Below are 17,216 nucleotides of genomic sequence, written 5' to 3'. Positions count from 1 at the left end.
GGACATCTTTGAGGACTTTGTTCCTACAACAGAATCAAGTATAAAAAAAATATAATAGATGCCAGGTTATTCAATAAGTGCAGAATGAGAGAAGATTTAACATAAGCCAAATACTGGGGATCAAATCACAAGAGTAAAGGACAACTGCACCAGGGTCAAAGAATATGTAGGATTTTACCTGGTAAATAAGAATACAGACATCCAAAATAGAGACAATAACGAGCACTCTTTCAAGTTTTGTTTCTATTTCTATTGCTAACACTCATCCCAAACTACCTTCATCTATCATCCACACACTTCTGTTTCTTTTCTAATCCATTTTCTACACAGTTATCAGAAAGCTCTTCCAAAAAAACTGGAAAGCAAATCCTATTGCATCTCTGCTGGAAACCCTTCAATTTCTTCTGATTTCCCTTCCTATAAACACTATCATCCTTAACAAGACACATAAGCTGTATGAGTATATCCTCATCTAAAGTTTATGTCTTACATCTAACATTTCTTCTGTTTGATTTTTGATCTGGGTTTGAACAATGACCTTGTTTAGTTTTTTAAACTGAGGTATACTTTACATATAATAATATGCACAGATCTTAAGATTGTTACCTATGCCACACTCATAAACACTACCCAGAGCAAGTTAGAGAACATGTTAAAAACACTCCAGGAAGTTTATTTGTACCTCTTCCCAGTCAGTGCCACTCCTTCCAAGAAACAAGCTGTTAACACGATCCTTTCATCTTGCCTGTTCTTTAATTTTATTTCAGTAGAATTGTGCAGTGCATACTGGTTTTTAATCTGGCTTCTTTGATGCTTCTAAGCATAATATGTTTGACATCCATCCAGGTCCCTGACAATCAGCAGTCTGTTCACTTGTATTACTGTTCATTATGCCAGGATTATTAGGATGTACTAATATATCCTAATATTTTATCTCCTCATCTGTGGATGAGCATTTGGCTTATCTCCAATTTGGGGTTATTATGAATAAAAAATCCTCTGATATTTTATTATTGTGATATAAAACACATAAATCTTGCCAATTTAAGCAGTTTAAGTGTGCAGCAGTGTTACCTGTGTGCACACTGCTGTGCAAGAGAGCTCTAAAGCTGCATCTTGCAAAACTGGAATTCTATAACCAGTGAACCACTGCTCCTCTCCCCTCCCTCCCTCCAGCTCCTAGCAACTACTATTATATTTTCTGCTTCTAGGTTGGACTACTTTAGATACCTTATATAAGTGTAAACATGCAGTATGTATTCGGCTTTCTGTAACTGGTTTAGCATAATGTCCAAGGTTCATCCATGTGGTAAGATAAGTCTTGCTTCTCTTAATAATGGAATGATAGGGCCGGGGATTTAGCTCAGTGGTTCCGCTGCCTGTCTCGCAAGCACAAGGTCCCGAGTTCGATCGCCAGTACCAAAAACAACAACAACAACAACAACAACAACCCCCCCCCAAAATAATGGAATGATATTCCATTGTAAGTATGTGCCACATTTTCTTTAACCATTCATCTCTCTGTGAACATTTAGGTCACTTATGCTTCTTGGTTATTGTGTCTAGTATTGCATTATTTGTGAGTATAAAAATATGTCATCAAGATTATACAGACACAGAGTCTGCCAAAAAAAGTATACTCACTTCAGGAAAAAAAACACTTGTATGAATATTTTAATACTAAATTTTTGAGACATCATGAGATTAATACAAGTTACCTTTGGCTTCTACAATTACAAGAGGTGCTCAAAGTGATGGCCATTAGCTTCCAGACATTTATCATTACGGCCAACTGCTGCTTAGGTAATCTTGGTCATTAAGATTGCTGCACATGCATATTCCATTTTTTTATCTAAGAGCTGGCAATGTAGTGGGTTTTCTGTGATATACAACATCCTCTAGAGTCTCCTATATGAGGGTAACACTACCTATTGAGAAAACTTCATACTATTTTTCTTTTTCTTAAGTGTGTATACATTTTTTTTGAGGACTCTGTATATATTCACATCCACACCTGACTTTCTTTGTTGACACATACTTTTCCTTCTCTTGGAATACTAATCTTGGCCTCTTCCTCCTCCCATCAACCCTAACTGACCTCACCATTCTCTTCCACTTATGCTTCAGATGTCAGAATAAATATCACTTTGTAGAATATGTTCACTGACCACCAGCCTCAAAATTAGATCTGATCTCCCTTCTCAGTTTATAGCTTCTCAGGTCTCCTCTGTACCTCTGTATTATTACATACAATAAATTGAAAAATTATATGCATTGTTTTGCATATTTGATTAATTATTTTCTCTCTTATGAGCTGCTTATGAATAGTAGCCCTTGCCTTTTGACTTACCATTAGTATAAGTGTGGCCCTTGGGAAAGAAGAAGGATACAAGGGCAGATGGGGAACCACAGAAATGAGTAGGCAGGCTAAGGAGAAAGACGTGGGAGTGGCAAGACTGGGAGGGAATTTAAGTATTACCATAGGAATGTGGGTGGCATCCTGTTTTCAATAATAAGCTATCAAAGCCAGACTGCATAGGTCTATGTTTCTAAAAGACAATGGTATGGTAGAGGGCCCAACATGCTACTAATGAAATGGCCAAGAAATTCTTCCAATTGTGGTGAGGAAGCCAAGTAATAATAGTAGAAGAAATGTAAAGAAATGTCCATAAAACTATAATATTGTAGGTAAATTTCTAAAGAATAAAGTATAGTTGATAATTCCAAAAGGAGAAGAGAAAGAAATCAAAAGTGGTAGGCTTGGCCTGAAGTTATATTTTACTGGTAGAGCTCTTTTCCTAGCATGTGTGAGGTCCTGGGTTTGATCCCCCCAAAAAGAAAAAAAATGTAGTAGCTGGATGGTAATATGATTGGGTGAGAGAGGAAAAGGGAAGAATTAATTTAAGATTAATACAAATTATAGAATTAAGAGGTCAAACAATGGAGAAAATAAAGTAATAAAGCAAGTCAGCCTGGATAATGAGTACTATCAGAAAATATGTGGGAACTCCCAATAGAAACTTGCAGCCAGTTGTATGGTTGTAGGGTTATATGTGTATGTGTGAGCACATATGTGCATTTACTTTCACTTTGCTTTGTATTTCTGTACATCTTTGTGATATGATCCCTATATATATGTATTTCCAAATCACACATTCAGGTGTGGAGTTGTAATTTAAACTGAGAACATTTCTGGAGTTTTTATGCTTTGCTAAAATTCTTGTTTTATTCTTAATTCAAATTACATCTGAAGATCTATAAAAAGTCATCCCAATATATGTACATAAACATTTCAAGAAGTATTTATGGAATGTATAATATGTATTTGAAATAGTTGGGAAGGAAAACAAAAAAAGAAAAGTGAAAGTAGAAATAAGAGAAAGAATATAAAATATAATTCATAAAATACATAATGACAAAACAATACAATAAAAACGAGTTCAAAAATCTTAGAAAAAGCAAAGTAAAAAGCCCCCAAAATAAAAAAGGTTATATATAGCATATTTATGAGAGGCTTTTGATTCTCTTTTATTCTGAGTTGTGTGGTTTGCTGAAAGACATAGAGAAGTGCCCAATTTCATTAGCAAGAAAAGAAATGCAAATTTAAGCAGCAAGATGTTGCTTTGCATATATTAGATGGTAAGCATTTGGTTAGAAAATAAGATCAAGGTAGAAAGTGAGCTCCATGGGGCAAAGATTTTTTTCTGTTTTGTTCACTGATGTGTTCCTAGTGCCTAAACCTGGGGCAGGGAGAATAGTGCCCATCTCAAGAGTTAATGAGAGATTAGTAAACAGGGCACTGCGTGCAGTAGAGCTGTGAGTTTTGGAGTCCTCCTGGATATGGGTAGGTAAGTTATAGCAGCCATTCAGGATAAAAAATTCTCAACATTTAGGGTACACAAGACATACAATCTAGCAATCCTGAATGCATACCAAAGACTTTCTTTTCTACAGTCATCAGAGTACATGTACTAGGAGGTTTACTACAGCTTTATTCATAATAGTAGTGTTAGAGTCAGGCCTTGTATCCATAGTTAATGGAATGAATAGTTAAAATGTTGTCAATAAATACTACTGTAATGTCATGTAGTAGTTAATAGCTATGGACTAGATCAACATAACTACCTGGATAGATTTAATAAATATAATATTAAGTGAGTGAATTAAGAAACAGAAATGACACCTATGTGTATAAAAATAAAATTCATATGAAGTAAAAATATATGTTTACAAAACAATGGTACATATCTTTAAAGAACATAAATAATATATACAACAAGTAGTAGACCAGCTGCCCTTGAGTAGGAAGAATAAGATACAGGAATTAAATAACTAAAACAAGAGAAAATGTCTTAATAAGTAACAATATTGGTATAAATTAACAACTATTTTAAAAGTCACAGAATATGAAATTCCAATTTGAGGGAAAATACAAGAATTTGGTTTATCTTTGGTGAATTTATTTTATCGTTAACTCTGAGCTGACTGTCTCCACCTCCCTGCTTGCTGGTAGACTTAAACTCAAAGATAGAAAGATTATGTGTCTCCCCTTCCCCATCCTTTCCCATGGCTATTTCCTTAAATCATTAAGTCTGTGCAAAAGTGAAGTGAGAGCCTCTGCATTTCCAGAGCATTGCTTTCCTTATTCTTCAAAAGCAAATATTAAAGACTCACACCCCACTAACCCAGTTTCTAAGTGTTTCTTTAATAATATGCAAATGAAGTCACCTAGGGATAAGGACTAATTTAAGACAATACTACCTCCCCTGAGAAGTATAGATAATAAATAGGAGATACTACAAATTGTTGCAATGGCAAATATAAGTAATGGAACTATTTTATAATTGTTTAACACTTTACAGGTCCTAAATCATGCTCTCTTATATTAACTTGTTTGATTTCCTAAGGGCAAGTCAGGGATTAATTATTCCATCAAATAATCAAGAATTTAGAGACACTGACTTACTCAGAGTTAAATTTTAGAAGGTGACAGATCTAATACTTGAACACAAGACATCTATCTTGAAATCCAAGATATTTTCCAACTTACTGTGTCCTGACATACCTATGTTGCAAGACACACAGAATTGGTCAGTTATGTGTGTGGAGATAAGATTCAGTAGAAAATGGGCAGCTGTAAGTGGACTATTTTTAAAAAATTAATAAGAAACTATTTGCAAAGGATTACATGGGCAAAACATATCTGATAAAAAATCTCCATGATTCAGTGGAAGAGGCTCAGTTTTTGCTCGTGAATAGCTTATAGTATAGATATCCTCAAAGTTCTCAAGGCCTAGACTGAACCTATGGATAATTTACAGGTCTTGCACCAGACAGGTATCCCTTGAATCTCTGAATCCTAGGATATTTGCCACCCACTGGGAATTCCCAGAGTATCTGACATGCTAAGTCTTAGATGCGGGAGAATGATTATCTGCTGTGACTTTGGGTTGGAAATAGGACAATTCAGTCTCTATTAGAACACTCAATTTGAGTGTTCTGTAACTTTTATCCACATATTCTCAGATGTAAATAAGTTTGCCTATTTATATATAAATTAGTTTTGAAATTTAATGTTTTTTTCTAAATTTAATTTGTTTCTTCTTAGAATGTCAATCAGTTTAGATAGAAAAGATTGTATATATGATTCGTTGCCAGCTTTTATTTTATGTACCGGGTCTAAACATTTTCTCACAACCTCTGTATCCTGAAAATTCTTGTGCAGGGTATAACTTCTTAAGAAATAGTCTTTCTTCTTTCTTAACTTTTATTTTTTGTATTCCTCATGGTATCTTCTTGAACTTTTGGCAATATTAAACAATTAATATGTTTGTCATTCTTATTTTGTAAAGGGTATATTTAAATCTTTTCATTGCCATTGGATGGGTAATATCTTTCAGCGTTTTAAATTTATTATAAATATGCTCATCTAAAATGGCAACTACTTTATTTAAAAATGCATTGAAATTTTGGCTCTTTTCTTCATAAAACTGTAAAATAACATGGGTAACTAGTTCACTTATCTTCATAAACAGCTGTGTTTTAAACATAACATTTTTCTCTAATGTGAGAGTGATTTGCTATAAATACTGGCAAATACATAAACAATAGGAAGAAGAAAATGAAAAGCACCTATTTATAATTCTGTCACCTAGAAAGAACCATCATGAAAATTTTGTTCCCTCGGGAAGCATAAACATAACACTGTTTCTGTATGCCATTCAACATGATTTTATGTGTATAGTGGATGAGGAAGGGATGACTCCAAGGTATTAAATAAGTAAATTAATAAGTAGTAAATAAGTAAAATCTGAAAGTGTTTGTTATTTACATATCCCCGTTTTTTGTTTGTTTTGTTTTTACCCTTGACTAGTTGTGTAAGGAACATCTCTTTCCTTATGGTTTACACCCGAAACCATAGCTCTACAGAAATGTAATTACAACACTACCAGTTGCAACATTTGCAAATCACAGAGCTCAGACTCAAACTCATTCTCCTGGCATCTCAAATCCCAGTAATCCAACTTCTCACGACAATCCAACTACTTCATCTATTTGGATTCCTGCTACAATTTGTTCTTTTGACCAAATTAAAAATCATTCTAAAAGTTTGCCTTAAAACACCCTCAAAGTGTTACTAAATTAAAGTTAAATCTCAAGTATAAATTTTCATCCAATTAGTTTTGGTTTTGCCCGAGCAGAACACCCCACAGATGATGCCGAATAAAAACTATTTACACATGACCATAGTGCATTTCTTATAAAAACGTTGGGTCTTTAGCAGTGATTTGCTAATCAAATTCAGAATTTGATTTGAAATGCCTCCGGCAGGCAGCCAATTCAGTTATGAAAGAACAGAAGCAAAACCCAGCGTCCTGGTGAGTCTCCTCCAGAAGCTAGCCGGGTCTTTTGCTCTCATTAGCAAACTGGTTCCATAGGAAATCTGCAATTGCTCTAAAATAAAATATCATAGTTAATTTTTTCAATAAATTATTGGACTGTACTAGACACAAAACATGTACATTTTGGAATCTAGAGTTATAAAATATTCTGACATGTTTTAATATAAACAGGAATGTTTCCAATGATTGCCTGAATCTAAAATGTTTTTCCACTTGACATTTGTTTATACTTCCTAGGAAAGAAACTCTATTTATGGATAACTGAATAACACAAATAAACATCAGAGAGAGCTGAAAAATCAGCTTTGATTATGCATGAAGATCTACAATGTCATTGTGTACTCTTATGCCGTTTTCTGATTGCCTGTTTATTTTTACAGAACTGCTGGTGAGCCCATGGAAGAGGAGCCAGCCTTGTGAAGTGCCAAGTCTCCCCCAATATTTCCTGTGTGTGACATCATTGTGTACCCCCCACTCCTGCACCCTCAGACATGTCTTGTCTGCTGCCTGGGTGGCACAGATTCGATGAAACATAAACACTGGGCACACAATTCTGAACAGCAGCTTCACTTGTTCTTTGGAAAGACTTGAAAGGGCATTAAAGATTCCTGAAACATAACCGCTGTGATTCTAAAGTTACAGTAAACCACTATTGGAAGAAACTGCTTCCAGCGTGCTTTATTATGCTGAGTGACCCACTCCCGGACAGAGTCTGAATTAGGAACATCCAGGACAGCATTAGATCCTGTTAATTTCAGAAGCTAAGACAGCCAGTGAAATTTTGGGCAAAACCCAAGACACTCATTCCTAACATTCTGATCAGGTTTTTATTGGATAATTTTTGGTTTTTGTCAAACAGTCTTAAATTGTTTATAGGATTTGCTTTCAGCTATGAACAGATAGCAAGTTCAGGAAGATCGTAGAGGGTTTTTTGTTTTGGTTTGGTTTGGGGTTTTTTTCTCTTTGTTTTAGCACATGGTTCAACTCTTCCTAGTAAGAGTTCAAGATGGAGGATCTGGGTGAGGCTTTTTTCAGTGGAATAAACTCACTGTATCTCAAAGCCCAATGCCAAAGTATCCTCCCACACTGTAATTAATGGTGCAATATTTATGTCACCTTTTCTTGAGAGAAATCACCCTGCCTCTGAAACAACCCTCTCATGTCATCAACTGTCTGCAATTGCACTGGAGAATAAGATCTCTCTACCTCCCTCCACCGCCTTGTCCCGATGCAGTAGCTCTGAAAACATGTTACATAGAGGATTGCCATGACTCGGAAAAGCACAAAACTCTTCAAAGATGCTCTTCGTTTGTTCCAAATCTGTCAAGAACTTTTTCTCTCACTTTCCTTTTCTGCCCTCCTATGCTTCTTCTTCTCTTACCTTCCAATCTTTCTTCCTGTAAAAAAACTGAAGATTACTCATAATCTCTCCTTTACTCAGGGGAGTTGAGTATTTAGTTTATTTTATTTACTTTCCAGGTTAAATAACTGTTTTACCCAATTGTGTTCTTTTAGCTGTGAAGCCATTGGCCCAAATATGGCTTAAGCAATGTCACTGAGTTGTCTGAATCTTTGCATTGTGTTAATGAAGACACTGCTCCTCTGAAGTCACTGTGGATTGAGTTAGCCTAGAAGCTCTGCATTCATGTGAAAACAAACACAAAATAACCTTTGCACATGTTACTTTAGTGGCAAAGGTTAAAAATAAAGGCCATTTGTTTCAGAGATTAAAAGCAGTTCACTAAATATAAGCAAGTTATCCCCTATTTCTGAAAATTCTGTTTCGATGTATAACTCAAACACCTAAAGACATCGGGGTAGAATACCTCACATATTTAATATCTGACAATGCTTTTGAAAGAGTTGATGTTTCTTTTTATATATTTTTGCTAACTCAAAGGATATATTGAAGCCATAAGTGAAGATTGTCATGCTGTTATTCAGAAATCTGAAAGAAACCTTAATTAAAACAAGGTTTTAGGGAAGGCCCTGATATGAAAGATATGAAACAATATGGTTTTAGTTAGAGAGGACTCTAACCTGTAAATCAAAGATGAAAGATTTCACTCAAGTAGAATTATATAACTCCCTTTTGTTATACAGTCAGACCATATTTTTCATGCATTGGTATTTTTTAGGATTACCATTTTAATTTTAAAGACTTTTATTACATACACAAAAATGGCTCACTACTTGGTTTAACATCTTAGAAATTTGAGATACCATTTGAAATAGGAAATCTGAAATGGAATATTACTCATTTTAGGTAAAAATTACTTTCATTGAAGGGTTAGGTCAATCTAGACTCATAATAGTAATGAATTCTTTGTAAATTTCATTTTCTTGATATTTTCAGAGACATTCATGTCAAACATATTTGTTAGCTCTTGTTATTTTGTACTAATTACTTAAAGAAAACTAAGTAGTAGAGACAAAGGTTTCAAAAAAGACCCTTTCCCATTAAAAAAGGAAAAATATATCATATTTGTATTAGAAACATCATTGTGAAATTTAAAAATCCACTTCATAATTTTAAATCCTTATCATTACTTTTCAGTATTCCCAAATATTTTTAGATGTTGAATAAGAAAATAAAACAGTGTAGCTAGCATAAACATATCATACAATGTTTCCTTCAACAAGTTACCCACGTACTAATGCTGAGCCTCCAGTCTGATAAAACCAAATCACTGGGACATTTTCATGATAGTTTAGATTTAAAGCATGACTCATAGGTGTATTAATTATACAGACTTCCATGTGATATGATGCCCAATTGGTTGTCATTAGAATCATTAGAATACCCAGAGAGGCACATAAACAGTGGAGGGGATTAATCAGAGCTGAATGTAGTAGTAAGAACAGAATACTGATCCTTTTTGATTATACTGTTAATATGAAGGAATGTAGTCCTGAGAGACAGAATGAAGACAGATGAGAATATGGACACTTCTTTTGAAATAGACCAGCATGTTCTGAACAGGGAATTTCACCTGGTATAGTTTTCTTCACTTACATGTTAATTTCCATTGCTCACAATGGTTTTCAATGAGTGGCTAGTGGAAAAGATGCTCTATACGCTTTCCCATTAGATATCTTATTGTGATCCATACTTTAAAGGATAAATAAATAGATTCTCTCATAGTCTAATGTTGAATAAAAATAATGATTTTGGGTAATTCTACTAGTAAACAATGCTAGGAGCTTAATGATGTTTTATAACAGCTACCAAAAGAAAAAAAAACCCTGAAAAAATAATGAAATACATAGTATAATTTGAAGTTTTACATTAAACCAAAAAACACAATTTTATTAAGTAGTGAGCTAAATGGAGCCCTAATGAAACTAGAGGCTGTACTCTCATTGCTTAGCAAATGGGAAGAATACTTGAGATTGAATATTTAAAATATTTAACAAATTTACAACATCAATGGTGGAGCTAGAAGTCAGATTTTGGAGAAAACAGAGATAGTTATAAAATAATAATTATTAAAATTCACCAGGGCCAGGGATTTAGTTCAGTGGTTCTGCCACCTGCCTCACAAGTGCAAGGTCCAGAGTTTTATCCCTGGTACCAAAAAATAAAAAAAATTTTAAAAATAACCAAATTCCCATTAGCAATCCTAGGAACAGAAATCTTGCCTTCAGCTGTAACTATAACACTATATGACACTCTACTCAACTGACTGAGAAAAATGACCTACAAAGAAAAGGTGTCTCCTCCCACAAAGACTCAGAAATTGCAGAATTGGTCTTTCCTAGTAGTTCAGTCCTATTCTATCTCTGGAGGTCAATCATAAAGCCTTGAGAATTTACTGGGTTCCTTTACAGACTCCATATGGAAGTAAAATAGAATGATGATGTGGGAAGTCTCCTGGGAGAAAATTCCTCCTCAATCAGCATATTTATACTTATATTTATCCCAGCATATATATTAGAATAATTTAAACATTTTTACTATTTATCTTTTGAAAATTTACTCTCCATTTATCTCAACAGAGATAAGTATTAAGATCTAAGAGCCCCCAAAGAAGGCAAAATGTTCTGTCTTAAAAGTGACTCTGAGCCCGAAATAACAAGTCTGTCACAGAGTTTGACGTTATCATTTCTAGTGTTATCCGTTGCAACATTCTTTTCCTGCTTCAGGAATGAAATCACTTGCCTGCTGAGAAAATAAGAGGAAACAAAAGAAAGAAGTAGGCGACAACACACCTGTTAGACTATTTCTATAAAGGGGACATTTTCACCTGCAACAGAAACGAAAACCAGATGATCGATGCTAAGAAGTGAAGCACTTTATTGTTGTCCTCAGAACTGAACGTTTACATGGTCTTGATCACTATCAAATTTCTTGTGCTTCCCATGAGCACAATTATATTTTGGTCTCTAGCAGTATTTGGTACAATTTACTGCCTTTTAATAGAAGTATTATAAAGTATTTCATCAGTGGCATCACTAAAATACGTAAGTGCCTATGTGTGGCTTCCTTTTCTGGGAATATTTGCATTGAAAATCATAGCCCTTGCCTCTTAACACTAACAGCTTGCTTTTGTTCCATCAAATGCTTCACACAGCAAAGCGTGATTGTCATGTGGTTGGAGGATGGAAATTTTAAAATAATATGGTATACACACACAGGACTGTAGAGCTTGGTTTCTCCAAACCAACTGCAGTTCCTTTAACCTATGGCATTCCTGGCTGGTTTCCTGTAATGTGTTAGGCAACCACTGAGTCAGTTACTAATATACTGAAAATAGCTGGGTCTGACAAACCTTAGACTATTGATCTGTGGCTGCTGGGTCCTGATCTTAATGGTAAGGTATTAGAATAAAAATAATTTATTAAACCATCTTAATTCTCAAACTGGAAACATTAGCAAACACAGTGAGTTCACTGAACAGTGCCAATCTTTCAGATCAATAATTTCCTTTCTTCCCTTCTCTGCTTTTTCTCCTGGCCTGCCAACACCAAATTACTATATCTAAGCAATCTGAAGCATTTCCTAAATCTTTAATTTTCTTAAGCAGAAACAACCTTCACAAATTCTTTTTTTCAGATTCCACTGGCCATACTTTCTTTCATGCCATTTTATGTGAACACTAATAGATCATCTTAATTCTCCTTTTTCTCTCTTCTTTTAGAAGAACGACCTGACTTCTTTTTTAAAACTATTTTTATCTTGAAAGATAAAACATGTTACTGTGCTTTTGCATATAGTTTCTATATAGAAATTATAAACAATTTTCTGTTCATTTCAAATACAGCCTCCCACCATTCTTAATAAGTGCCCCATTGTGTTGTGCTAGTTATTGACTGGAGAAGCGTGTACATATACTTTCTTGCCCCTTAGATTTCTTTGTGAGTCAAACCCACAAACATAAACTCCTATTTGATAAACAAATAGTAAAGGAGAACATTTAAGTCAATATATTTTAGAAGTAAAAGATCGCTAGATCCTTCAATGAAAATTGGAGTCTTTGTATTTTCTTGTTTGGGCCTTAGGCACATTAAGTGTAAGTTACAACATCCAATATAATGAGGGTTAAATATTTTTGGGACATCATGATCAGGTCTCTTAGCCTTCATTGCGTTGCCCTTTCTTTTCAATAGCATGTTTTAACAGTTGATAGAGTGATTGTAGCAATATCTGTGTGTTGGCTTTGTTAACTTAAAATTGAATAGAAATGGAGTAACGAAAGTACTCTGAAGAGTTAAGATTTCTATAATCTGAAGAAGGATGGCACCTCCTAGGTAGGTGAAAATTGTTTTAAAATCTCCATATGCTCTTCCCTTATTGTAAGATTCTCAAACTCTTTCTGAACAAACGGTGTCAGCGTCTATCTCGACAATAGCTAGGTTTTGTAAAATTGCACTTGCAGTGGTCACTGGCCACACGGACCACGATGGTCAAAATGGTGACCATTTTGTAGGTGATAGGCTTGGCAGTTCATGTCATTTGAAAGCACAGGTGAGCAGGTCCAACAGGAAGACAGTATTTAGTACTTTTGTGACCAAACACTCTAGAACAGTTTTGTTGATGTATGTGCCAATAATCCAGAGTTTCTGGCTTAGTAAAATTGTGTCTTTTCTATTGTGGTCTGGTATCTGTTTCTGTAATAAGGTCAGTTTTTTTGTCTTCTGTGCACCAGTGGTTTTGCCCTTAATTTTTTTGGCTAGCATATACCAAAATCTGTCATCCAGAGCTGCTGAGAATAGATGTTGCCAAACTCCTCTTAAACTGTGCTGCCAGTGGCGTTTTCCCAGATGTGCAAAATAATCATCTAATAAATGATTAATGACTAATAACACAGTAACATTACTGAACATGCTCATGGAATGTTCACCTTCTTCCTGATTCCTTTTTTTTTGTATTTGAAGACATGATACTGTGTTCCAAATTATTGTTGATGTTAATGTCCTAACTCTCCTTCAAAAAGAATTGAAAGATACATTCTTGTCTTGTGTTTTCTACTGAATTAGATTTTCCTCTAGTACTATGTGAATAAAAGCTATTTGAAATAAAAGTGTTCTTATTTTTCTATGTCTTAGGTACCTACCATTAGATTCTGCATACCAGATATTTGACAAATATTTGTTAGATAAATAAATGTTGTTAATTATGAATTATTGTGACATATACTATTCTACTTTTCAAAGATGAAAAGATTTATATCCAGGTAAATCTCCCTTAAAATGAAGTGAGATTTCCCACAAAAATAAAAAGTAAGTTAAAACAAAGTTGCTGCTTTGAATGTAGTTGGTGGTCAGGATGAAGAATAATAATAGGTAAAACTGATAAAGCACATACCATATGCCTGTGTCTCTACTGAATGTTATTTCTATTTAACCATCACAGGAGTCCTGCACTGTATGTATTATCACTCCCACTTACAGATGAGAACATCAAGCACTAGAAAGGTTAACTCACTCATTTACTCATTATTACAGATGATGGGTGCTATGGTTTAGCTCTAACATGTCCTCCCTCGCTCAAAGTTTCATGCATTAGGAAGTAGGGCTTAATGGAGGCACTATTAATCCATTGATGGGTACATAGATGAATGTGCTGTTAGGAGAGAAAGCCCAATTGGAAGAGGTGGGTCACTGGTGTTTCTGCCTTGGAGCTAGCCCAACATGGACTGAAAACTTAAAACTGTGAGCCAAAATAAATCCTCCTTAAAGTTCTGAGTGTGAGGTATTTGGTTATAGCAAGGAAAAGCTAAGCCAGTGTGAGGTTTCAGTCCTCATGTACTATCTAGCTTAAAGTCTATCTTTCCAAAAGGCACCACTGTACATCAAAAATTGCATACTAAGGTATTTTTAACTAAAAAATTATGATTATGATTTACAATGGGCTGTATGCTCACCCTCTGCTAAGATTTTATTAAATTATTATGTTAAATGGATCTGATAATTGTGGGTAGGTTTGTACAGTAAATACAAGTTGCACAACAGTTCTTTCTTTCTCTATTTCAACATCTTTCTTTAATCTAGACAAGAACCCTACGATGTCTTTGGAACACATACTCGAAAAACTCTTGATATTCATTTCAAGACCAACACTTATTTTTACATTTTATAACCCCCTGCAATGTTTAACATTCTAAAATATAACTGCTTCCAGTGGACAATGACTTAGGTTCCTACAGGGAAAAGATAGTAGTATTTTGTCTAACAGAAAGTAAACTTGAGAGGGAGTGGGTGAATAGTCAGTTTCAATGGTAAACACCTTTAGTTTAATCAGATTTGTCAAATGGCAAATGTTACTTTATGCTTCTTTGTTTCTGTTAAGTTTCCATGGTGAAAAGAGAGCAATTGAAAAACTTGTATATAAGTATAAAAATAAGAATTGTTATCCTATTATTCTTTTAAAAGAGTATGTTGTAGTTGAAAATAGAAATCTAAAAAATGTGTTTCATTGCTTAACACTTTGGTAGTGCTTTAGTTTTGTTGAATTCAAAATACTTCCAAACATTGTAACTACTCCTGAGCTTTATAATACTAACAGGGTGTACAAATTGTTCTGGTCCTCCCTGTCTCCACTTTTCTTATTTTTTTAATTATTTATTTATTTATTTATTTCCCCCATTAAGTTTATTGGTACATTTTCGGTATACAATACAGTTATATTCATTATTGGGATCTTGTACCATTACATGAGTCTCTTGGTTCTTATTTTTTTCCCGCTTCCCTTGCCCTCCCTTCACCCCCTCCACCCTTCCCTATTTGCAAAGACCTTGTTTCCATTTTTTTCCTCTTCTCATATTTTTTCCTTTCTCTTTTTTCCCTTCCCCTACCCCTCCCAATTACCCTGCTCTTTTAGACCTTTTCTTCCTGTTACACAATATCAGTTATACATTTTTTAAATTACAATATCAAGATCTAGGAGACATTACCACAGATTTTACAGAATTTAAAAGGATATAGAAAGCATATTACAAAAATCTTTCCTGAAATAAATTTGACAACTTCTAAGAAGTACCTTGGAAGACAAATTAATGAAACTGACTCTGGAGGAAATATAAAATTTGAATAGCACCTATTAAAGAAAGTATATTTCTAGCTTGAAAACTTACCTATATGACAACAGCAGGCTCATAAACATTTTAACTGATAAATTATATCAAACAATTAAAGCAGAAAAAAGAAGGAAAACTTCTCCCCTCATTTTAGGAACTCAACATTGTGCTAATCCTAAAACTGGATAAAGATAATAGAAGAAAAAGAATGAGCATAGATAGAAATTTGTTAACAAAACAAACTATTGGAAGTCAGATCTGGCAGGATGTAGAAAGTGGTTTTGTTATAGGGATGGCAGTGTTGGTTCAGCACTGGAAGATCCACCCCCAAAAGTCATCATTTTAACAGAGGAAAGAAAAAAGCCATATGATCTTGTCACTAGCTGGAGAAAAAGTATTGGACTAAATTCTACAGCTGTTCATGGTAAAAGCTATCAGGAGACTAGAAGTAGAACAGAAACTTCTCAACAGATTAAAGACATGTACTCCATACTTCCAGCGAGAATGCCTTATGTGAATGGAGAAGATACAATGCTCTCTCCTTAAGGTGGGGAACAAGGGCAGATATGCTTACTCTTTATCTCTCCATTAAACTTTGAAACCTAGTCCCCACCAAAATAGTCTGGCAATAAAATGTTACAACTAGGATAGGATTGGCACGGCAGAAGAAAACTATATGTAGATGAAATGATCATCTACAGAGAAAATACTAAGAAATCTCTAGGAGCCCCTAGAACTTGTACTTGAATTTAGCAGGATTAGAAAACACAAGGTATATATAAAAATTCAGGTCTGTGTGTACTTGCTATACATGAAGAATTGGATATTGAAATTTAAAAGTTATGTAGGAGTACAAAGGACCTAGAAAAGTTAAAAACAAAAACAAAAACAGTGTTGTAAGACATTTAGTACCTAATTTTAAGACTTCTTCTAAAGCTACAGTAATCAAGGCAGTGTTGGTGTAAGGAAAGACATATAGATCATTTGAATAAAACAGAGAATCTAGAAATAGAACCACACATATATGGTCCACTGCGTTTTGAAAGATTATTTAACATTAGCATTTTATAGAATATAAACTCAATTCAAGAGCCGAGGAAGAGATAGTGTTTTCAGCAAATGGCACTAGAACACCTGGTATCCGTATATAAAAAATTAACCTCAACCCTTTTTTTCCACACATGAAAATAACTTGAAGGGATCTATGAACCTAAATAAGAAAGCCTAAAAGTGTAAAACATTAAGGAGAAATTATAAGGGAAAATATTTATGAATTCAGAGTAGGCAAGAACTACCTAGGATTCAAAAAACATGATGTATAAAAGAAAAAAATTGATAAATGCGATTCCATCAAAATTTAGAACTTTAAATGACATCAATAAAATGAAAAGTAGTCCTTAAACAGACCATATTTAGAATACGTATAACCTATGACCAGAATATATAAAGAATTCTTAGAGCTCATTAATAGACAACCCAATTAAAATGTAGACATAAGAAGAAGATAAATAGCCAGTATAGCACAAGGAATGGTGTGCAACTCTAGAATCAGAAAAATACTAATCAGTACAATAACAAGACTGAATTGTACACTCATTAGGGAGATGAAGTTAAAAGTTTTAAAAGCCTTGTCATGACTTTTTCTTTTTGTTGGATTCTCCCCCTTTGCATTTAATTTGTCACGCCCAATGGATTCATTCTGCTGGGTTTCCTGGGGTTGTGATTCTCATTGTCGTTTTCTAGGGTATTGTCTAAAAGTTTTTGGAGTGCTGGTTTGGTATTCATGAAGTTCCTG

General features: G+C 34.3%; 1 protein-coding gene across 2 annotated transcripts in view; it reads left to right on the top strand.

The window, feature by feature from the left end:
- LOC147829256 (histone deacetylase 9-like) overlaps window positions 1-14,731 on the top strand; it is a 193,400-nt gene extending 178,669 nt beyond the window's left edge. Inside the window, exon 10 of one of the 2 annotated variants that reach the window (XM_087206452.1) lies at window positions 7,283-14,731. In XM_087206452.1, the coding sequence (XP_087062578.1) occupies window positions 7,283-7,322 (40 nt within the window). In that variant the 3' untranslated portion in view covers window positions 7,323-14,731. The remainder of the gene's footprint in view (window positions 1-7,282) is intronic. The other variant, XM_087206451.1, reaches the window with a different exon arrangement.
- Window positions 14,732-17,216: the final 2,485 nt, after the last annotated feature.

The sequence above is a fragment of the Heterocephalus glaber genome, unplaced genomic scaffold, assembly GCF_053883595.1.
Source record: "Heterocephalus glaber isolate CG9 unplaced genomic scaffold, H.glaber_assembly_v1.0 deba00000676, whole genome shotgun sequence".
NCBI classification, from domain to species: domain Eukaryota; kingdom Metazoa; phylum Chordata; class Mammalia; order Rodentia; family Bathyergidae; genus Heterocephalus; species Heterocephalus glaber.
This window is presented reverse-complemented; position numbering and strand designations above follow the sequence as displayed.